The 24470-nt window shown below is 44.7% G+C and overlaps 1 protein-coding gene and 1 pseudogene across 1 annotated transcript in view; both read left to right on the top strand.

Annotated features, from left to right (window-relative positions):
* Positions 1 to 13263, top strand: part of LOC129694146 (polyunsaturated fatty acid 5-lipoxygenase-like) — a 34910-nt gene extending 21647 nt beyond the window's left edge. Inside the window, exons 10-14 of the mRNA XM_055630864.1 lie at positions 1202 to 1371; positions 2557 to 2678; positions 4759 to 4859; positions 9298 to 9468; positions 10701 to 13263. Coding sequence (XP_055486839.1) covers positions 1202 to 1371; positions 2557 to 2678; positions 4759 to 4859; positions 9298 to 9468; positions 10701 to 10880 — 744 coding nt within the window. The 3' untranslated portion in view covers positions 10881 to 13263. The remainder of the gene's footprint in view (positions 1 to 1201; positions 1372 to 2556; positions 2679 to 4758; positions 4860 to 9297; positions 9469 to 10700) is intronic.
* Positions 13264 to 24097: 10834 nt separating this feature from the next.
* LOC129694148 (U2 spliceosomal RNA) lies at positions 24098 to 24208 on the top strand (annotated as a pseudogene).
* Positions 24209 to 24470: the final 262 nt, after the last annotated feature.

Consider the following 24470-nt stretch of genomic DNA (forward strand, 5'->3'; position numbering starts at 1 on the left):
CCGCTGTCGTGTTGTCCGTCCAGGAGATGTCAGCCACGATATGGACGCCGAGAAACCGGAAGGTGTTGACCCTCTCCACACACTCGCCGTTAATGTGTAGGGGGACTAAGTCGGTGCTGTGCCTCCTGAAGTCGACAATGAGCTCTTTTGTTTTCCTGGTGTTCAGAGCCAGATTGTTTTCTGAGCACCAGGTTGTCAACTTCAGGACTTCCTCTCTGTAGGCTGCCTCGTCTCCCTTTGAAATAAGTCCGACCACAGTAGTGTCGTCAGCAAATTTGACGATGCGGTTGTTGTTGTGGGCCGGACTACAGTCGTAGGTGTAGAGACAGTATAAGAGGGGGCTTAGCACACAGCCCTGTGGGGAACCGGTACTCAACCTGCGAGTGGAGGAGAGGTGGGGGCCAAGTCTCACAGTCTGGGGCCGGTTTGTGAGGAAATCCTTAATCCAGGCACATGTGACAGTGGGGAGGCCGAGAGTGACCAGTTTACCAATGAGGATGTCCGGGATGATTGTGTTAAAGGCTGAACTAAAATCCACAAAGAGCATCCGGACGTAGCTCTGCCCCTGCTCCAGATGGCTCAGCACAGAGTGGAGAGCTACGGTGATGGCGTCTTCTGTGGATCTGTTTTGGCGATAAGCGAATTGGTGGGGGTCGAAGTCTGGTGGTAGATAGTCCTTGATGTGCTGGAGGACCAATCTCTCGAAGCACTTCGTGATTACCGGAGTGAGGGCAACAGGACGGTAGTCATTAAGGCTGGTGATGGGAGACTTCTTCGGCACAGGGACGATTGTGGCTGATTTTAGGCAGGACGGAATAACTGCCTGGGCCAGGGAGAGATTGAAAATTCTGGTGAAGATGGCAGCGAGCTGGTGGGCGCACGCTTTGAGCACCTTACCAGGGACTCCATCTGGGCCGGTAGCCTTCTTGGGGTTCACTGCCAGGAGCACCCGTCTGACATCGTGTTCCCCGACAGTGAGTGGGGTAGTACAGGAGCCAGGTGAGGGTGGGAACAGGGCTGTAGCAGGTGAGTGCTGCTGTTGTGATGTTTCAAAGCGGGAGAAGAAGCTGGCTTACACCAACGACACAAAATGCTGGAGTATCTCAGCGGAGCAGGCAGCATTTCAGGATAGGAGTCGGAACAGATAGGATACTATAGAATTGCATCATGACTTTCTACTGAGTGTTTTCATCTGTTCCAGGCATTCTCTTCCGGAGGGCCAGCCACCGTGGAGGTCTTGCAGCGCGGTCTGGATCGCACTACCTACGAATCTATGTGTCTCCCAGACAATCTGGCTGCTCGAGGAGTGGAAAAGATCCCCAATTATTACTACAGAGATGATGCTCTGAAGAACTGGCTGGCCATCAACAAGTGAGAGACCCCTAACCCTGCCTTAGATGTCTCCCCTGCCATCATTTGACACAACCTCACCTATTAAAGCCATTTACAGTCATTGAGGGGACAAGGGGTTGGTAGAAGTGAGTCAGGGGACAGAAGGATCCTGCTCCACACACACACCCCATCCACTGAGCAGTGACTAATACCTACTGAGGTGGTGCTAAGGCCACGTACAATCATTGCCTTTGAGTAGCATTTCTGCCAGGTGTAGGTGGATACTGATCTAACGCAGGGGAATGCCATCATGTAGAGTGTGGCACAGTACAGCTTCCTGAGGGTGTTATCTTTGGGCATGGATAAGTTGGGTCAAAGGTCCTTTAATGTGTAACGAGGTACAGTGAAATTTGATGTACAATACAGTCATACAAAAAAAAGCAACAGGATACATAACTACATGAAGATTAAAGATAAACTTAAACAGCCATCACAGTGGTGTGTGAGAATCCCCAGGCACACAGTATAAGCGCACTCACAGCCATCAATTCAAAGGGTCTATTCCCGAGCTGTATGAATCTGTGTGAGGTGTTGCACTTTGAGAGGCCAAATATAAGTGGAAAGTATACAGTCAATGGCAGGACCCTTTGGATCATTGATGTACAGAGGGATCTTGTGGCTTCAAGGCCATAGCTCCCCAAAAGTGGCAACACACATATTTGGTAAAGAAGGCACATGATAGGATTGCCATAATTGTTCAGGGCATTGAGTATAAGAGTCAGGAAGTCATGATGTAGCTTTATAAGACTTTGGTTTGGCGCATTGCAGTATAGCATGTAGTTCTGGTCGCCCCATTACAGGAAGGACATGGATGCTTTGATGAGGGTGCAGAAGATATTAGGGGCGGCATTGTGGTGTTGCGGTCGCGTTGACAAACTGGGTAAACTGGTCACAATGCTCTCTTTGATCGTTACTCCAGCCAATTGTTTGAAATCCACATCCACATCCTTCTATAACTCAGCCCATCCTGACTGACCTCTCCCACATGGCCCTTCCCTCCCTCATTACCTCCCTCTCCTCGCCGCCTTGCATCTCGTCACTCACACAGCTCCTCGTTGCTTTCATCCGCTTGCTCCCCTGTACAGAAGCAAATCCAACAGTGGTCTCGAGTTTTTTTATACACAATCCCTCCATTAACGCTCTCCTTCCTTCCTTCCTTCAAAGGTTTACAGAAAACATTGTTGACCTTTACTATGAGAACGACACAAATGTCCAGTGTGATCCAGAACTTCAAGCCTGGGTGAAGGAGATCTTCGTCGAAGGATTATTATCCAAGAAATCGTCAGGTATTCTTCAAATCTCGTCGTGTTGATCAGTGTCTATCGATCGACCGCTGTTGATATCCAGTCCTCATAAGGTCATAAGTGACAGTAGAATTAGGCCATTCAGCACATTGCCGACTCCATCTTTCAATCAGGGCTGACCTATCTCTCCCTCCTAACCCCAATCTCCTGCCTTCTCCCCATAACTGCCGACACCCGCACTAAGGAAGAATCTATCTCTCTGTCCTGTCACAGAGCTCTGGGGCAGGCAATCAGGAGGCCCTGCCCTCTAACTTCCTCCTCTCTCCCCTTATCCCTGTGCCCTCTAGTTCTAGACTCCCTTATTCTGGGGACAGATTGTGACCATTTACCCTCTCTATGCCCCTCATGATTTTATAATCTCAACATTAGTTTTGTTTAGTTTACTAATGTCATGTGTACTGTGGTAGAGTGAAAAGCTTTTGTTTACATGCTATCCAGTCAAAGTAAAGACTGTACATGAATACGATCACGCAGTACACAGATAAACGTGACATCAGCCAGTGCTAAGATATAACATTGAAATCTGATGAGGTCCGATTAAATACAGTTCAAAGGTCTCCAATGGGGCAGATGGCTTTATTCTTTGGAGCGCAGAAGGTTAAGGGGGGACTTGATAGAGGTTTTTAAAATGATGAGAGGGATAGACAGAGTTGACGTGGAAAAGCTTTTCCCACTGAGAGTAGGGAAGATTCAAACAAGGGGACATGACATGAGAATTAAGGGACTGAAGTTTAGGGGTAACATGAGGGGGAACTTCTTTACTCAAAGAGTGGTAGCTGTGTGGAATGAGCTTCCAGTGAAGGTGGTGGAGGCAGGTTCGTTTTTATCATTTAAAAGTAAATTGGATAGTTATATGGATGGGAAGGGAATGGAGGGTTATGGTCTGAGCGCAGGTATATGGGACTAGGGGAGATTATGTGTTCGGCACGGACTAGAAGGGTCGAGATGGCCTGTTTCCGTGCTGTAATTGTTATATGGTTATATGTTTATATAGATGGGAGGTCAGGACTGCACTCCAGTTGATGAGATAACCATCCAGTTGCCTAATTACAGCTGGGACAAAACTTTACAAGGTTAATTCCCGTGATGACGGGACTGTCATATGCTGAGGGAATGGAGCAGCTGGGCTTGTACACTCTGGACTTTAGAAGGATGAGAGGGTATCTTATTGAAACATATAAGATTGTTAAGGGTTTGGACACACTAGAGGCAGGAAACACGTTCCCAATGTTGGGGGAGTCCAGAGCCAGGGGCCACAGTTTAAGAATAAGGAGTAAGCCATTTAGAACGGAGATGAGGAAACACTCTTTCTCACAGAGAGTGGTGAGTCTGTGGAATTCTCTGCCTCAGAGGGCGGTGGACGCTGGTTCTCTGGATGCTTTCAAGAGAGAGCTAGATAGGCCTCTTAAAAATAGCGGAGTCAGGGAATATAGGGAGAAGGCAGGAACGGGGTACTAATTGGGGGATGATCAGCCATGATCTCATTGAATGGCGGTGCTGGCTCGAAGGGCCGAATGGCCTACTCCTGCACCTATTGTCTCTTGCACAAAGGAAAGAGGGTAAAACATTTTACAAGATATAATGTTATATGCACTGTACCTGGGCCTAATTTTCAGTTTAGCTTGGAGAAACAGTGCGGAAACAGGCCCTTTGGTGCACCGGGTCCACGTCAACCAGTGATATCCTCACACAAGCATTATCCTACTATATACTAGGGACATTTTGCACTGATACCAAGCCAATTGACTGAGCTAGGGGGAGAGGTTGGGCAGGTCAGGACATCATGCTGGAGAGCAGGGGGTTGAGAAACAATGTTACATAGGTGTAAAATGCAGTCTTGTACCCAGAGTATGGGAATCAAGAACAGACAACATATGTTGAAGCTGAGAGGGGAAAGATTTAATAGGAACCTGAAGGGGATTATTTTTTCTCACAGAGGGTGGGGTGCTGACACTGCCAAGCAGAGAGTTGATGCATGCATTGCCGCAGTTTGCATTCTGCGTATTGAGTGCTTTGATGGTCTCCAGTTCATTGTTGTAACACCTCTGATCTTTCTCACTAGGCTTCCCTTCATCATTTCACTCCAAGGCTGAACTCATCAAGTACCTAACCATGGTCATCTTCACCTGTTCCGGACAACACTCTGCAGTAAACGTTGGACAGGTCAGCTCGCATTTTATGCAATTGGTGCTCCAATGCAACACAATGCACTGGACTGTGACACAGCAGGAGCCTCCAGTGCAGTCTTGAACCTGACCTCAGGTGCTGTTTGTGTGGAGTTTGCATGTTCTCCTTGTGACCACATGGGTTTCCTCTGGTGCTCCAGTTTCACCCCCCCCCCTTCCCCCACATCCCAAAGATGTGCTGATTTGTAGTTTAATTGGCCCTGTGTAAATAATTCCCTAGTGTGTAGGGAGTGGATGAGAATGTAGGATAACATGGAGCTCGTGTGCACGGGTGATCGATGGTCGGCACAAACTCAGTGGGACAAAGGGTCTTCCATAAACTAAAACTAATCCTGAATCCATAACCTTTACTAAACCATGGATAACCTTGGACACAATAATGATGCGTGCCCCCATTCCTCAGGGCATTGCCCAGCCAACCAACTCAAACATCACCCTTGCACCATTTTATGAATGAACTCCAAGAAGCCATTTCCCAACCCATCCTGCCACTTTGCTTCAACCCTGCAGAGGTTTCTGAACTTTTCCCTTTTTGTGTCCTTCACTTTGTGTTCTTCCACTATAACCATATAACCATATAACAATTACAGCACGGAAACAGGCCATCTCGACCCTTCTAGTCCGTGCCGAACACATAATCTCCCCTAGTCCCATATACCTGCGCTCAGACCGTAACCTTCCATTCCCTTCCCATCCACATAACTATCCAATTTATTTTAAATGATAAAAACGAACCTGCCTCCACCACCTTCACTGGAAGCTCATTCCACACAGCTACCACTCTCTGAGTAAAGAAGTTCCCCCTCATGTTACCCCTAAACTTCAGTCCCTTAATTCTCAAGTCATGTCCCCTTGTTTGAATCTTCCCTACTCTCAGTGGGAAAAGCTTTTCCACGTCAACTCTGTCTATCCCTCTCATCATTTTAAAAACCTCTATCAAGTCCCCCCTTAACCTTCTGTGCTCCAAAGAATAAAGCCCTAACTTGTTCAACCTTTCTCTGTAACTTAGTTGCTGAAACCCAGGCAACATTCTAGTAAATCTCCTCTGTACTCTCTCTATTTTGTTGACATCCTTCCTACAATTAGGCGACCAAAATTGTACAACCATACTCCAGAATTGGCCTCACCAATGCCTTGTACAATTTTAACATTACATCCCAACTTCTATACTCAATGCTCTGATTTATAAAGGCCAGCACACCAAAAGCTTTCTTTACCACCCTATCTACATGAGACTCCACTTTCAGGGAACTGTGCACAGTTATTCCCAGATCCCTCTGTTCACCTACATTCTTCAATTCCCCACCATTTACCATGTACCACTATGTTCTTCCAACCCAGATATCAATCTATCGATCACCTGCCCCCCCACCCTGGTTCCCCGGCATCTTCTGGTAACTCTAGGACATACCATATCATAAATCTTTATTCATCCCCAGAGGGAAATTGGTCGGCCAACAGTCACAACACACAAGGTGGACAAAAACTTGAAATTAAATTGAAGACAAAAAAAACAAAACAAGCAAGCGACTGTTGTCTGGCTGCCTTGTGTACAGCGCCTTCACCTGAATAAATAAACCAACAAACACAGACTTATCCCCTGAACAGACTGGGCTGGGGAGGGGCAGGTGGGATGGACTGGGAAGGGAGAGTGATGGGTTTGTAACTGGAGCTGGTCCACTCACCCCCATTGCTTCACGATTTCAGACTTGACCCAAAACCATGACTTTATGACTCATCTGGTGTGTCCAAGATACAGCTCCACTGCTGAACCTCTTCAAAGTATAAAGTCACAGATTAATACAGTGTGGAAACAGGCCCTTCGGCCAACTCGCCCACACCACCAACAATGTCCCAGCTACCCTAATCCAATTTGCCTGCGCTTGGTCCATAACCCTCCAAACACGTCCTATCCATGTACCTCTCCAACTGTTTCTTCAATGATGTGATAGTCCCAGCCTCAACTCTGGCAACTCGTTGCATACACCCACCCTCTGTGTGAAAATGTTACCTCTCGGATTCCTATTAAATCTTTTCCCCTTAACCTTGAACCTATGTCTTCTCGTCCTCGATTCCACTTCTCTGGATAAAAGACTCTGTGCATCTACCCGATCTATTCCTCTCATGGATTTTTATGCCTACTCTAAAAAGGTTCTCGGTCTGAAGAAGATGTTGGTGAGGCCACACCTGGAGTCTTGTGTGCACCCTGCTATAGGAAGCTAGATAGAGTGCAGAGTAGATTTACGAGGATGTTGCCAGGACTCGAGGGCCTGAGCTATAGGGATAGGCTAGGACTTTATTCCTTGGAGCGCAGGTAGAAACATAGCAACTAGGTGCAGGAGTAGGCTATTCGGCCCTTCAAGCCTGCATCGCCATTCAATATGATCATGGCCGATCATCCAACAATATGATCATGGCTGATCATCCAACTCAGTATCCTGTACCTGCCTTCTCTCCATACCCCCTGATCCCTTTATCCACAAGGGCCACACCTAACTCCCTCTTAAATATAACCAATGAACTGACCTCAACTACCTCCTGTGGCAGAGAATCCCAGAGATTCCCCACTCTCTGTGTGAAAAATGTTTTCCTCATCTCGGTCCTAAAAGATTTCCCCCTTATCCTTAAACTGTGACCCCTTGTTCTGGACTTCCCCAACATCAGGAACAATCTTCCTGCATCTAGCCTGTCCAAACCCTTAAGAATTTTGTAAGTTTCTATGAGATCCCCCCTCAATCTTCTAAATTCTAGTGAGTACAAACCGAGTCTATCCAGTCTTTCTTCATATGAAAGTCCTGACATCCAAGGAATCAGTCTGGTGAACATTCTCTGTACTCCCTCTATGGCAAGAATGTCTTTCCTCAGATTAGGAGACCAAAACTGTACGCAATACTCCAGTTGTGGTCTCACCAAGACCCTGTACAACTGCAGTAGAACCTCCCTGCTCCTATACTGAAATCCTTTTGCTAAGAAGATGCGAGGAATAGATAGGTGAATGCACAGTCTTTAACCCAGAGTACGGGAATCAAGAACTAAGGGCTTAGGTTTTTTGGTGAGGGACAACTTTTTCACACAGAGGGTGGTGGGTGTATGGTAAGACACTCATTCTGGTACATGGATAGGGAAGGTTTAGATGGATATGGGCCAAATGCAGGCACGTGGTAATGGCGTAGATGGGGTATCTTTGTTGGCTTATGCACTTCAGGCTGAATGTCCCGTTTCCACGCTACATGTCTATGACTATGGGTCCTGACTTTGAACGTGGTCTGTCCATTCCCTCCTCAGATGCTGCCTGACCGCAGAGTACCTCCAGTACTTTATGTTTTGCCCCAGATTCCCACATTTGCATTCTTGGAGGCAGGTGACTAGTGGGGTGCCTCAGGGATCTGTGTTGGATCCTTTGCTGTTTGTCATGTACATCAATGATCTGGATGAAGGGGTGGTAAATTGGATTAGTAAGTATGCAGATGATACTAAGATAGGGAGTGTTGTGGAAAATGAAGAGGATTTCCAAAGTCTACAGAGTGATTTAGGCCACTTGGAAGAATGGGCTGAAAGATAGCAGATGGAGTTTAATGCTGATAAATGTGAGGTACTACACCTTGGCAGGACAAGTGAAAATAGGAAGAACATGGTAAATGGTAGGGAATTGAAGAATACAGTTGAACATAGGGATCTGGGAATAACTGTGCATAGTTCCTTGAAGGTGGAATCTCATATAGATAGGGTGGTAAAGAAAGCTTTTGGTATGCTAGCCTTTATAAATCAGAGCATTGAGTATAGAAGCTGGGATGTAATGTTAAAATTGTACAAGGCATTGGTGAGACCAAATCTTTAGTATGGTGTACAATTTTGGTCGCCTAATTATAGGAAGGATGTCAACAAAATAGAGAGAGTACAGAGGAGATTTACTAGAATGTTGCCTGGGTTTCAACAACTAAGTTACAGAGCTAGGTTGAATAAGTTAGGTCTTTATTCTCTGGAGCACAGAAGGTTAAGGGGGGACTTGATAGAGGTTTTTAAAATGACGAGAGGGATAGACAGAGTTGATGTGGACCAGCTTTTCGCTTTGAGAATAGGGAAGATTCAAACAAGAGGACATGACTTCAGAATTAAGGGACAGAAGTTTAGGGGTGACATGAGGGGGAACTTCTTTACTCAGAGAGTGGTAGCCGTGCGGAATGAGCTTCCAGTGGAAGTGGTGGAGGCAGGTTCATTGGTATCATTTAAAAATAAATTGGATAGGCATATGGATGAGAAGGGAATGGAGGGTTATGGTATGAATGCAGGCAGGTGGAACTAAGGGAAAAAAGTTGTTCGGCACGGACTTGTAGGGCCGAGATGGCCTGTTTCCGTGCTGTAATTGTTATACGGTTATATGTTACTGTATCTCCATATAATGTTTGTTTTCCTAGTATGACTGGGGCTCCTGTGTACAAAACAGCCCTTCCATTATGGGGAAGCCTGCACCGACTAAAAAGGGCCTAGTCACCAAAGCAGATATTGCCGAGACTTTGCCAAAGGGAATTGAAAAAGCAACAGTGATTGCAACCACCTATCTGCTCAGTCAACCATCTCCCATTAACGTAAGTAGCAGAAAAACTAACAGCCGAATGGACAAATGTTGCACTAAAAGAATAAGAGATGTATCTCTGTGTCTCTGGCAGTTCAAGTTCAAGTTGACATTTATTGTCACATGCACCAGTTGGTACAGTGAAATTTGGGTTGCCATACAGCAACACGAATCAAAATGTGTCTTTGTCAGGATGTGTCAGTATTTGCATGTGTCAGTGTGTGTGTATCAGTGTATATATGTTTGTGTGCATCTGTGTCTGCCTGACTGTTAGTGTCAATGTTTTTGTGTGTGTCTTTCTAAGCGTCTGCGTGTGTGTGTGTACACGTGTTTGTGAGTATATGCGTGTCTGTGTTTGGTGTCAGTAGGGTGTCATAGAAATATAGAAACATAGAAATTAGGTGCAGGAGTAGGCCATTCAGCCCATTCAATCCTGCAACGCCATTCAATATGATCATGGCTGATCATCCAACTCAGCATCCCGTACCTGCCTTCTCTCCATACCCCCTGATCCTTTTAGCCACAAGGGCCACACCTAACTCCCTCTTAAATATAGCCAATGAACTGGCCTCAAATACCTTCTGTGGCAGAGAATTCCAGAGATTCACCACTCTCCGTGTGAAAAATGTTTTTCTCATCTCGGTCCTAAAAGATTTCCCCCTTATCCTTAAACTGTGACCCCTTGTTCTGGACTTCCCCAACATCGGGAACAATCTTCCTGCATCTAGCCTGTTCAACCCCTTAAGAATTTTGTAAGTTTCTATAAGATCCCCCCTCAATCTTCTAAATTCTAACGAGTACAAGCCGAGTCTATCCAGTCCTTCTTCATATGAAAGTCCTGACATCCAAGGAATCAGTCTGGTGAACCTTCTCTGTACTCCCTCTATGGCAAGAATGTATTTCCTCTGATTAGGAGACCAAAACTGTACGCAATACCCCAGGTGTGGTCTCACCAAGACCCTGTACAACTGCAGTAGAACCTCCCTGCTCGTATACTCATCTGTGTGAGCGTCAGAGTGTGTATGTGTGCTCATGTGTCTGCATCTCCCTGACCATGTGGCTGTGTCTCTGTTTTTGTGTATCTATGTGTATGTGTGTGCACATTTGCCAATGTGTGTGTGTGTGTGTGTGTGTGTGTGTGCACGTCTGTGTGTGTTCCAAGACCAGAACTGCGCTCAGTGTATGTGTGTGTACTGAGCTGTCACCCTGGTTTGATCAGAACAGCCGTCTCTTCTCTCCCTGCAGACCAAGCTGGGCACGTACGTGGAGGAGCGCTTCACTGAGCTGGAGGCAAGAGCGCACATCACAGACTTCGTGGAAGCCATGCTGAAGATCGAGGAGGAGATTACAAAGAGGAACTCTGGCCTTCCTCTGGCCTACACTTATCTCCTGCCCAGTTTGATTGACAATAGTGTGGCAGTCTAACCATGCCATTGCACCGTCATCTAACTGCTTCACGCTTTGCGTCGAGATTAATATTATAATCGCAAAACTTTCATTGCCAAATTAAACCAGCCAATCTCTCCCGCCCTCTGATCATCACCGCACACACCCAGCCTGACATTCCCTTCCCAATGAATTCCAAGGCCACTCTGCCCTTCCACCACCTCCACCTGGAACTTGAGTAGCAACTTGTTCACTCAGAGGGTGGTGGGTCTACGGAGGAGGTGCTTCAGGCAGAAACTGTAACAATGTTTAAAAGGCATTTGGACAGGCACATAGATAGGAAAAGTTTAGAGGGATACGGGGCAAACAAAAGCAGGTGGGACCAGTGTAGATGAGGCATGTTGGTCAGCATGGAATTAGGCCGAAGGGCCTGTTTCTGTGCTGTATGTCTGTATTCTTCCATTACCTGCTTAGCTGACAAGACTTTCCACACGTGTGCCTTTCAGATGGTCTTCTTTACCATATAAACATATAACAATTACAGCACGGAAACAGGCCATCTCGACCCTTCTAGTCCGTGTCGAACACGTATTCTCCCCATGTCCTATACACCTGCGTTCAGACCATAACCCTCCATACCTTTCCCGTCCATATAACTATTCAATTTATTTTTAAATGATAAAAACGAACCTGCCTCCACCACCTTCACTGGAAGCTCATTCCACACAGCTACCACTCTCTGAGTAAAGAAGTTCCCCCTCATGTTACCCCTAAACATCTGTCCCTTAATTCTCAAGTCATGTCACCTTGTTTGAATCTTCCCTACTCTATCAAGTCCCCCCTTAACCTTCTGCGCTCCAAAGAATAAAGCCCTAACTTGTTCAACCTTTCTCTGTAACTTAGTTGCTGAAACCCAGGCAACATTCTAGTAAATCTCCTCTGTACTCTCTCTATTTTGTTGACATCCTTCCTATAACTAGGTGAACAAAATTGTACACCATACTCCAAAATTGGCCTCACCAATGCCTTGTACAATTTTAACATTACATCCCAACTTCTATACTCAATGCCCTGATTTATAAAGGCTAGCACACCAAAAGCTTTCTTTACCACCTTATCTACATGAGATTCCACTATCAGGGAACTGTGCACAGTTATTCCCAGATCCCTCTGTTCATCTGCATTCTTCAATTCCCTACCATTTACGATGTACGTCCTATTTTGATTTGTCCTGCCAAGAAGTTGCACCTCAGACTTATCAGCAATAAACTCCATCTGCCATCTGTCAGCCCACTCTCCCAACTGGCATAAATCTCTCTGTAGACTTTGAAAATCTACTTCATTATCCACAACCCCACCTATCTTAGTATCATCTGCATACTTACTAACCCAATTTACCACACCATCATCCAGATCATTGGTGTACATGACAAACAACAGTGGACCCAACACAGATCCCTGTGGCACACCATTAGTCACTGGCCTCCAACCTGACAAACAACCATCCACCATTACTCTCTGGCATCTCCCATTCAGCCACTGTTGAATCCATCTTGCTACTCCTCCATTAATCCCCAACCATTGAACCTTCTTAACCAACCTTCCGTGAGGAACCTTGTCAAAGGCCTTACTGAAGTCCATGTATACAACATCCACTGCTTTACCATCATCAATTTCCTGAGTAACCTCTTCAAAAAATTCAAGAAGATTAGTCAAACATGACCTTCCAGGCACAAATCCATGTTGACTGTTCCTAATCAGACCCTGTTTATCCAGATGCTTATATATATTACCCGTTTCTCCTCTGTCATATTTGATCTTCTCCACCGAGAGTGCCCTAGATCCAGTTTTCACGTCCTCTGCTGTCGGTCAGATCAAGGGGACTATTCATTTTGTTCTTGCTTCAATCTCCACTATTCTCCCATTGAATAAAACCTCCCTCTAAGTGAAGAGCAAAACTCTCCAGAACAAGAGGTCACAGTTTAAGGATAAGGGGGAGATATTTTAGGACCAAGATGAGGAAAACATTTTTCAGAGGGAGTTAGATGTGGCCCTTGTGGCTAAAGGGATCAGGGGGTATGGAGAGAAGGCAGGTACAGGATACTGAGTTTGATGATCAACCATGATCATATTGAATGGCGGTGCAGGCTCAAAGGGCCGAATGGGCTCTACTCCTGCTCCTATTTTCTATGTTTCTATGTTCCTCGCACCACTACACACCATGAGGTCTCCTCTAGCATCTGCACTATGATGAATTGAAACTCAAAAAGTTTATTTTTTATTGATCAAAGTAAAATATATATTCCAAAGTTGACTTTCATTCTGAATTTTGTCTAAAGCTTGTAACTGCTGCACCATGGGGGTGCCTGCTTAATGTTCTCATTAGGAGCTGGGAATAAAATTGCACAAGAGCTTGATAAAACTCCCTGTTCTGCTGGCATTTGTGTAATCAGAATTGATGCAGGCGCACGAGTTAAGGTAAGATCCTTAAAATGACACAGTGTGACATGTTAATGTGGAAAATAGCTGGACCCAGGCTTACCGGAATATTGCATTAGATGGTAGATCTCATCCAGCATTCCTCAATAGAGATACTGAAAGTTGGTAGGAAGTAAGCAGATGCTCCTTTAATGTCCTTAATGATCAATACTGAAGGCTTTACACGGAAGGTAGTCACAAAATGTTGGCTCTGTTGGTAACTCTGCTAAAAGGCAGCATCTCTGAATAGATGGAGTGGGTGATCTTTCGGCTCGAGACCCTTCTTCAGTCTGAGTCTGAAGAAGGGTCGTAAACTGTAACGTAACAGATTCCTTCTACCCAGAGAAGCTGCCTGTTCTGCAGTTACTCCAGCATTTTGTGTCTAACTTTGACACTTGAAGTGAGATTGTCACAGACTCTGAACTTTAGAAAAGTTCACAGGCCATTACAGTACAACACACCACATCACGGTGTAATGCAGTACAGTACAACTCACTACAGCACAGTGTAATGCAGTACAGTACAACTCACTACAGCATGGTGTAATGCAGTACAGTACAACTCACTACAGCATGGTGTAATGCAGTACAGTACAACTCACTATAGCATGGTGTAATGCAGTACAGTACAACTCACTATAGCATGGTGTAATGCAGTACAGTACAACTCACTACAGCAGGGTGTAATGCAGTACAGTACAACTCACTACAGCACGGTGTAATGCAGTACAGTACAACTCACTACATGGTGTAATGCAGTACAGTACAACTCACTACTAGCATTGTGTAATGCAGTACAGCACAACTCACTACAGCATGGTGTAATGCAGTACAGTACAACTCACTACAGCATGGTGTAATGCAGTACAGTACAACTCACTACAGCATGGTGTAATGCAGTACAACTCACTACAGCATTGTGTAATGCAGTACAGCACAACTCACTACAGCATGGTGTAATGCAGTACAGCACAACTCACTACAGCATGGTGTAATGCAGTACAGCACAACTCACTACAACATGGTGTAATGCAGTACAGTACAATACACTACAGCACGGTGTAATGCAGTACATCACGATGTAATGCAGTACAGTACAACACACCACATCACGGTGTAATGCAGTACAGTACAACTCACTACAGCACGGTGTAATGCAGTACAGTACAACTCACTACAGCATTGTGTATTGCAGTACAGCACAACTCACTACAACATGGTGTAATGCAGTACAGTACAACTCACTACAGCATTGGGTAATGCAGTACAGCATGGTGTAATGCAGTACAGTACAATACACTACAGCATGGTGTAAAGCAGTACAGCATGGTGTAATGCAGTACAGTACAACTCACTACAGCACGGTGTAATGCAGTACAGCACAGTACAACACACTACAGCACAGTACAACACACTACAGCATGGTGTAATACAGTACAGCACAGTACAACACTACAGCACAGTACAACACTACAGCACAGTACAACACTACAGCACAGTACAACACTACAGCATGGTGTAATGCAGTACGGCATGGTGTAATGCAGTACAGTACAACAAAGTACAAAACTGTTCAGCATGGCATAGCACACATCGTGCAGCAGAATACAGCACACAGCACTATAGAACAGTACCAAGTAATGCCACACAGCACAACATAGAATCTTTATCTCTGGGCGCAAACATCCAAAACTAGCGGGCATAGCTATAAGGTGAGAGTGGGAGCTTTTTACACCAAGGGTGGTGAGGCATGGAATGCATTGCCATGGGTGATAGTGGTGGCAGATACTACAATGGTGGTTAAGAGGCTTTTAGATTGGCACATGGAAGTGCAGGAATAGAGGGATATGGATCATGAACAGGGAAATGAGATCAAGCAATGAAACGACAAAGTGCTGGAGTAACAGCAGACCGGATCAGTCTGGAGAAGGGTCATTCTCTCCAGAGATGCTGCCTGTCCCGATGAGTTACTCCAGCTTTTTGTGTCCATCTTTGGTTTAACCCAGTATCTGCAGTTCCTTCTTGCACATACGTCCCAAATGATCATGTTCTCCAGACGTGCTGCCTGAGTTACTCCAGCACTTTGTGTCCTTTTCTGTATTGATCACCACCTGCAGTTCTTTGTTTAAACTACGTACAATGATACCATACTCGGTTATAACGGACAAATGGTAATAAGACACAATGCCCCTGCCAATTGTCCATTACTATACAAGAACAAACATTGTAATTGAATGCACACAGTGTACGCAACAAGGTGCATGAGCTCATAGTTAGAACTTCGTTGGTACGACGTGGGCATCACGGAGACTTGGCTGAAAGATGGTTAGAGCTGCGAGCTAAACATGCAAGGATACACATAGACACATAGAAACTAGGTGCAGGAGGAGGCCATTCAGCCCTTTGAGCCTGCACCGCCATTCATTGTGATCATGGCTGATCGTCCCCTATCAATAACCTGTGCCTGCCTTCTCCCCATATCCCTTGACTCCACTCGCCCCTAGAGCTCTATCTAACTCTCTCTTAAATCCATCCAGCGACTTGGCCTCCACTGCCCTCTGTGGCAGGGAATTCCATAAATTCACTACTCACCTCAGTCTTAAACGACCTCCCCTTAATTCTAAGACATCCTATCAAGGAGACAGGCAGGTGGGCAGAGAGAGTGGGGTGGCTCTGCTGGTACAGACATGAAATTCAATCAAGGGATGACATAAGATCAGAAGATGAGGAATCTTTGTGGGTAGAGTTAAGAAAATGCAAGGGTAAAAATACCCTGATGGGAGTTATATGCAGGCCTCCAAACAGTAACCAGGATGTCGGGTATAAGTTACATCAGGAGATATGATCGGCATGTGAGCAAGGAAACGTTATTTCAATATGTATGGGGGGGATTTCAAGAATAGAATAGAATAAAATAGAAAGATAAAGATAGATAGATAAAGATAGATAGATAAAGATAGATAGATAATGTGAGAAAGGGGTTAATAGGGATGGTTGATTTATACCAGAACTCTGAAAAATATAACTTAGAAATAAATGAGCTTATCAGCAGAAGCCAGACTGCTGGTAGAATAAAGTAACAATATACAGAACAGAGAGAAATTCTAGATAAAAAGTAGCATACAGATAACAACTTCAGCAGAAGCCTTGGGAGTCTTTGACGTCAGGAGATGGTCCGAGACATTCCTGGACTTTCTCGTGGGAATGTGGGCTTTATGTTATGATTGGACGAAACTCGATGGGGAGACATGAGGTAGTGACCATAGTGAAGAACGGTATAAAGATAGAACGCATCTCCATCTTCTGTGTGCCTCTAGGGGACATCAGAGGAGAGGCACCTATTCTGCAGAATATGAAATTAATAAAAACACTTCTTTGTCTGAATTTGTCTCAAGAGCATTTGTGATTTTTGAATCTCACAACTACGGGCAAGGCAGATATGATGAACGCGGTATTGAGAATATGATGAACATGGTATTAAGAATATGATTATGATAAATAAGGTAATTAAACACGGTGTTTAGAAAAAGGGAGGGGGAAAGGCTGTGGGCCAAATCCCCGCATTCTGCCCAATCGTCCGTTGGGGCAAATGCTGGACCCTGGAGGGCAGGAAATACCCAGGGAAGAGAGAGCAGAGCCGCTGGGGGCCAAAATACCCAGGGAAGAGAGAGCAGAGCCGCTGGGGGCCAAAATACCCAGGGAAGAGAGAGCAGAGCCGGAGGGGGCCAAAATACCCAAAGGAAAGAAAAGACAGGGGCCGGGGTGGACGAAGATCACCCGGCCAACAGGACGGGGAGTCAAAGGGCAGAAGGGGAAGATGTTTGGTTGAAATTAGACCCCTGAGGGAGGTACCTAGGAGAAGACCCTGAGGGCGAAGGGGTTTGTTAAATAGCCTCCTTGAAGATCCTTTAGTTCTGACAAGAACAGTTAGATCAATTTATTTTCACAGAAGTGAAAAACAAAGTAGTAAAGATTTGTTGCAGGCACATGGAGAGAGAGAGAGAGAGAGAGGGAGAGAAAGAGAGAGAGAGAGAGAGAGAGAGAGAGAGAGAGAGAGACGGAGAGAGAGAGAGGGAGAGAGAGAGAGAGAGAGAGAGAGAGAGAGAGAGAGAGAGAGAGAGAGAGGGAGAGAGAGAGGGAGAGAGAGAGAGAGAGGGGGACGGAGAGAGAGACAGAGAGAGAGAGAGAGAGAGAGAGAGAGAGAGAGACGGAGAGAGAGAGAGAGAGAGAGAGAGAGAGAGAGAGAGAGAGAGAGAGAGAGAGAGAGAGAGAGAGAGAGAGAGAGGAAGAGAGAGAGATCGATAGATAGATAGAGAGATAGATAGATATATAGAGAGATAGAGAGAGAGAGAGAGAGAGAGAGAGAGTTTCCCGAGGAGAGAGAGAGAGAGAGAGAGAGAGAGGATTTTCTGAGGAAGGACATTATAGGACTTAGAGGGAGTGCAGAGACGGTTCACCAGACTGATTCGTGGGATGTCAGGACTGTCTTATGAAGAAAGACTGGATAGATTTGGTTTATACTCTCTAGAATTTAGGAGATTGAGAGGGGATCTTATAGAAACTTACAAAATTCTTAAGGGGTTGGACAGGCTAGATGCAGGAAGATTGTTCCCGATGTTAGGGAAGTCCAGGACAAGGGGTCACAGCTTAAGGATAAGGGGGAAATCCTTTAAAACCGAGGTGAGAAGAACTTTTTTCACACAGAGAGTGGTGAATCTCTGGAACTCTCTGCCACAGAGGGTAGTTGAGGCCAGTTCCATTGGCTATATTTAAGAGGGAGTTAGATGTGGCCCTTGTGGCTGAGGGGATCAGAGGGTATGGAGAGAAGGCAGGTACAGGATACTGAGTTGGATGATCAGCCATGATCATATTGAATGGCGGTGCAGGCTCGAAGGGCCGAATGGCCTACTCCTGCACCTAATTTCTATGTTTCTATGAGCTAGACAGAGAGAGGAAAGACAGAGACACAGAAAGAGAGAGAGAGAGAGAGAGAGAGAGAGAGAGAGACAGAGAGACAGAGAAACAGAAGTAGGAGACGACAGGATGACAGATTATCCCTTGGGGCACCCATAAACTGAGAGGGCTAAAAAAAATTAAAATAAAAAATTAAAATAAATAATAAATAAAAATGCCTCACCCTATATCCCTGATGGGGAAGGAAATGGATTAGGGCTTTGGAGGAGGAGAATGTGGGACGATTATTGGCCATGAAAGATTTGAAGGCACCATTGGTAAAAGTGGTGGGAACCACTAAGTGTCAGATAAAGATGATGTAAATTGTTACAACCGGGCCGACAAAAGACTACAAACATGGCCGCCGCTCACAAACTTACCGGCTACAGCGCCATCTTCTGGTTGGATGCCGTCATGACCGAGGGTATGCAGGCCCCTCAGCAAATGTTACCCACTTAAGGTGAACCCCAAGGAACAAAGGGGAATGAGAAGGTGGAGAGTTGAAAATGAACAAGAAAAAGAAGGCATGTGGACATTATATTATGAACTATTGTGGTGGAAGTCATTCTTCTTAAAGTCAAGCAGAATTGAAGGAGGTGGTGGGATTGTCATTTATTTCCAACCCCCGATTCAGCAAACAGTTGGTCTCTGCGGTCAATGTCAATGAACAAAGCCCCTGGTTGAAAAGACTGAAATAAGTGATGAACTGACACAAGTGAGTCCTATGAGGGAACCAAGCGGGGCCAGAGAATTACATGCCAATAATACATGTCTTGGGGAACTTTTCCTCAAAGTCCTATCAGGAGTGAAATTAATCTGGAGATTATAAGCCCTAACAGGACTGGGGTCCCCAAGAGAGAGAAAGGGATTTAAGGAAGGATGTCAAGAAAGGCTAGGATGAGGTAGGTTTTTTAATTAGATGGGAAAGGCAGAGTTGAAAGTTGAGGGGGAACTTCTTTACTCAGAGAGTGGTAGCTGTGTGGAATGAGCTTCCAGTGAAGGTGGTGGAGGCAGGTTCGATATATGGTTATATGGTATACCCTTAGAAAGTATTTGCTGATGTGGACAATTTGTTGGTTTGTTCCACAAGTGAAGAGAGAGAAATACTTCAGAATATAAGACAGCAGATGATGACCTTGGGAAAGGCAGGATATAGTTCAGACTAGATTGGGAATTTTGAAATTGTATGGTGAAATGGAAAAAGTACATGTCAAAGAAGTTAAATTAAAATGCAGACAAAGCAGCTGAAACAGCATCTGGAAGAGATGTCCAGGGTAAGTCTGAATCGATTTAGGTATGAGCACTGTAGTGTCGTTTATGCTGAATAAGGTAATTAAGAGGTTTGGTAAACCTACAGAAATCAGCTTTGACAACGGATTGTTTTCATTTGATGAAAAGAATAAATGGAACATTGAAGGTTAAAATAAATAAGATTTGTGTAATGCTCTGCCATTGGCACTGAAGAAATGTTGCATGCAAACTAACCAGCAGGTGACACAATGGAGAAGTTCCTGCAAGGGACCGGGTTTGGAACAGTTACAGATAGAATTTAAAAAGTATATGAAACAGTTAATAATGATATACAAGTCTATTTATGAACAGGTAAAGTAAAAGCTGTCGGAGATGGACCAGGAAGAAGGACCCTTTAAACCTGAAGACAAGGTGTATGTATGAGTTTTCTAAATCACCGACCGATGTTCGTTTAGAAGGTTGAGATACCTAGTACGATTTCAATAATTACATGAGGGCTGTCCCACAGGTACGAATAGATAATAGCCCTGAGGTAATTGAACAGGAGGACAAAGAAGAGTAGAGTTTTAACAAGAACTTGTTTGACATCAGTGGTGGGAAATAATGGAAAGGATACTAAAGACAATATTATAGGAATTTGGATAAATGGGGTAGGATTAGGAAGAATTAGCATGGATTTGTGATTGTGACATTTGACTAATCATGATTTTTCTTAAAAGAGGTTATTAGGAAAATTGATGAGGTTAAAGTGGTGAACTTCAGTAAGGCCTTTGACAAAGTTCAATAAAGGAAATAAGGTTGGTTAAGAAGTGGTTAGTAAGGAATAGCAAGATGGATTAAAAGTGACTGTTGGGAAATGTCAGAGAGTAATGGTGGATGGATGTTTATCAGGTTGGAGGTCAATGACTAGAGGGGTACCTCAGGGATGTGTGTTGGGACCACTGTTGTTTGTCATGTGAATCAATAATATGGATGTTGGTGTGGTAAGATAGATTAAGAAGTATGTAGATAATACTAAGATACGTGGTGTTGTGAATAATTAAGTAGATTTTAAAAAATGTACAGAGAGATTTAGGTCATTTGGAAGACTGGGTTGAAACATGACAGATGGGTTTAATGTTGATAAGTGTGAGGTGATACAACTTGGCAGGACAAATTCAAACTAGACTTACATGGTAAATGATTGTGAATTGAGGAATGAAGTTGAACAGAGGGATCTAGGAACAACTGTGTATAATTCCCTGAAGGTGGAATCTCGTGTAGAAAGGATGGTAAAGAAAGATTTTGGTGTGTTGGCCTTTATAAATCAGAGCATTGTGTATAGAAGTTGGGTTGTAATGTTAAATTGTACAAGGTATTGGTGAGGTCAATTGTGGAGTATGGTGTATAATTTTGGTAGGCATAATTATAGGAAAAAGGTTAAAATAGAGAGTACAGAGGAGATCAATTAGAATGTTGACTGGGTTTCAGCAACTAAGATACAGAGAAAGGTTGAACAAGTTAGGTTTTTATTATTTGGGAAAGATAGAAGGAATACCCACCATGGTAATGATGTTTTCTTAAGGAACTGTTTACTGGCAGTATCTCATTCTATTACAGAATTAAAAACCAAGGAGCTGTTGGCACAGAGTCCCCATCTCGACTTGCCAATCCATTCTGTGAAAGCAGAGAACTGGGATCTTGTAAAATCATGGAAGGAAGAAAAGCTGCAACCAAAGTGGACTGGACCCTACCTTGTGTTATTAATCACCGAGACAGCAGTACGAACAAAAGAAAAAGGGTGGACACACGCAAACCGATTTAAGGGTCCTGTGGAGGCCCCACCAGACAATATCAACCCGTAAACTGTGCGTGAAGGGAAGGAACCATTGACTTTGTGCCTATTCGGATGTTGTATCATTCCCTGCGCTGGCCTTCAGAACACAGTATGACTAGCGAGAGGAGGATAGGGAGGCGAAGAATCTGCTGCTAGCACTAGAAAAGGAAGATATTGTATAAATCAAAAGATGCGTAGCAAAAAGAAAAATGGTGGATTGTGAGAAAGGGGTTAATAGGGATGGTTGATTTATACTAGAACTCTGAAAAATATAACTTAGAAATAAATGAGCTTATCAGCAGAAGCCAGACTGCTGGTAGAATAAAGTAACAATATACAGAACAGAGAGAAATTCTAGATAAAAAGTAGCAAACAGATAACAACTTCAGCAGAAGCCTTGGGAGTCTTTGACGTCAGGAGATGGTCCGAGACATTCCTGGACATTCTCGTGGGAATGTGGGCTTTATGTTATGATTGGACGAAACTCGATGGGGAGACATGAGGTAGTGACCATAGTGAAAAATGGTATAAAGATAGAAAGCATCTCCATCTTCTTTGTGCCTCTAGGGGACATCAGAGGAGAGGCACCTATTCTGCAGAATATGAAATTAATAAAAACACTTCTTTGTCTGAATTTGTCTCAAGAGCATTTGTGATTTTTGAATCTCACAGATAAAGATAGAAAGATAAAGATAGATAGATAAAGATAGATAGATAAAGATAGATAGATAAAGATAGATAGATAAATATAGATAGCTGTTCCCTACACGTAGCCCCCACGGGAGACATGGTCCTCCAACTCAAGCAGCTCAGGAATCAGCAGTGCGGGTGTTTTTAAATGGCGTCTTTGAGGTGAGATACGGGTGGCAGCAGCCATTATGGTCGCTGGCCAGCAGGAGGCGATAAAATGAGAGAGTGGGGGCGGGGGAGAAGGATTTTATTAAAAAAGTGTACATAAACACGACAACATTTAAAGAGGAGTGGATACTTGGAATGAAAAGTGAAATCTCTACCGAAATGGAAAAAATCAGGGTGTTTGTGGGTCGGGTGTTAGTGTAGCAACGAATCAAAGGCTGGCAGCCACAAACAGCACACACACAGCCAGCCAGCCAGACACACACAGAGTTTTAATATTATACTAAACTAAGTGGGACCTGTTGGGTCCCAGCATCACACGGGAGGGCTGGACACCCAACACAATATTCCACCTCTCCACCAATTCCAATATTGCTGGCCAGTGAGGGGTGGGGGGGGGGGGCTTTCTGTTGCGCTAGTATGAGTGTTGGGGGCCAAAGGTACTGATTTCCAGAGGGCTAGTATGGAATTTGTGGGCCAAATGGATTTTTGGGCTGGCAGCACAGTCACTGAGGGCTGGCAGCTCCGTCACTGAGGCCTGGCAGTACAATCACTCGGACCTGGCAGGCTGGCAGCTGAGAAACTGCCAGAAATTCTTCCCAAAACAGGTGAGACTGTAAAAGAAAAGGGGGAAGAGGGTGGACTGAATGGATTATTGGGCTGGCAGTTCAGTCACTTACAGCTGGTGGGCTGGCAGTTCACTAACTCACGGCTCGTGGGCTGGCAGTGCAGTGACTCACGCCTGGTACGCTGGCAGTTCACTCAGTCACCCCGCCTACCTTCAACCCCCCCCCCCCCCCCACTCTGCTCCTTGCCATTCCCCTCCCACCCCACACAGTCAGTGCATCTCCAAACAACCTCCCCCCCATGCACACTCTTAGTGGCTCTCCCACAGAGCAGCCATTCCTGCCTATTAGGTTCTATTGTGATGAAGAACACACGGCATGAAGAACACACAGCATTAAAAGTGCAAAAAGGTTTTATTAAAGTTTAAAATGTGAATGATATAGGCAACGTTTCGGGCCGAAAAACCCTTCTTCAAAAAGTTTTCAAAAACTGGCGACGTGTCAAAAATATCGGGGAAAGGCGGCAGTGTCTGGAATGAGCACCACACGTAAACCAGTCAGTAGTACCTCTAATGCATCCACCAGCTGGGTTACCTTATGGTACTGGTGAAAGCTCGGGGCCTGCATGCCAATCCTGTAAGCCTTTCAGGCCAGGGCCCAGAGCAGGCCCCAGGGAAAACGCGCCACCCCTACCACGTCACACGACGTGTAGGACTCGTTGGACCAGGAGAAAACAGAAGAATACCCATAACCATGGAGGTAGGTGGGTCTGGGTTTCTGCCAGCATTTTAAAAAACAAGGGTGCTCTACTAACAGGGGGCGAATACACTTGTTAAAAGAAGCATGGGGTAATGTCACGAGGAGCTAGTATATGCTCAACAACATTAGTGGATACAAAATTCAGTTATATCAGAGATATTATCACCAGTTCAACACTTGGCCCTAAGGGAACTTACTCCCTCCGAGGAAGAAAAGCGGGAGGGACAAGCTGAACTGGTGATGCTTATCACAAATGGGGTCATCAAAAAGACCAAACATGAACCTTTCGAATTTGTATCAAATATAGTCACTAAAACCAAAAAAGATGGTGGAAATCGCATCATCATGGACTTAACATCACTAAAAAAGTTTGTTGAGTATATACATTTTAAGATGGAGACGTTTGTTACTGTCAGACAACTGATCTCCAAAGGATAATTTATAGCAAGCATTGATATTAAAGAAACCTACTATCTAAAACCCATACACAAGGATCATTGCAGATACCTAAATTTAGCTGGTTGGGGCAGCTATGGTAGTATAGAGATTGCCCTATGGTCTAACTCCAGCCCCTAGACAATCGCTTCTCGGCCTTTTGGCTAAGATCAAGTGTAGTATCTGTTCTTATCAGTTTAATATCTGATACGTCCCTTATCTAGGGACCATATATATAACCCTACTTTAGTTATTAATCAGATGCCAGTGCTCAAGTCTGGGGGGAGGGGGGCAACTAACTCCATATCCAGCACAGGTGCCAGATGGACTAACCAGACTCATCTTTACCACACACACTGGGCATCAATTTAGAAATGTTGAGTATTATGATTTAAAAGCATATGCATCTAAAATGCAGCACTTGCATGTGCGGTTACGGATTGATAATACTATGGTGGTGGCTTATATTAACCATATGGGGAGCATAAAATCATTATCGTGCGACAAATTGGTCAAT

Source organism: Leucoraja erinacea, unplaced genomic scaffold (assembly GCF_028641065.1).
Source record: "Leucoraja erinacea ecotype New England unplaced genomic scaffold, Leri_hhj_1 Leri_557S, whole genome shotgun sequence".
In the NCBI taxonomy this organism is placed as follows: Eukaryota; Metazoa; Chordata; class Chondrichthyes; order Rajiformes; family Rajidae; genus Leucoraja; species Leucoraja erinaceus.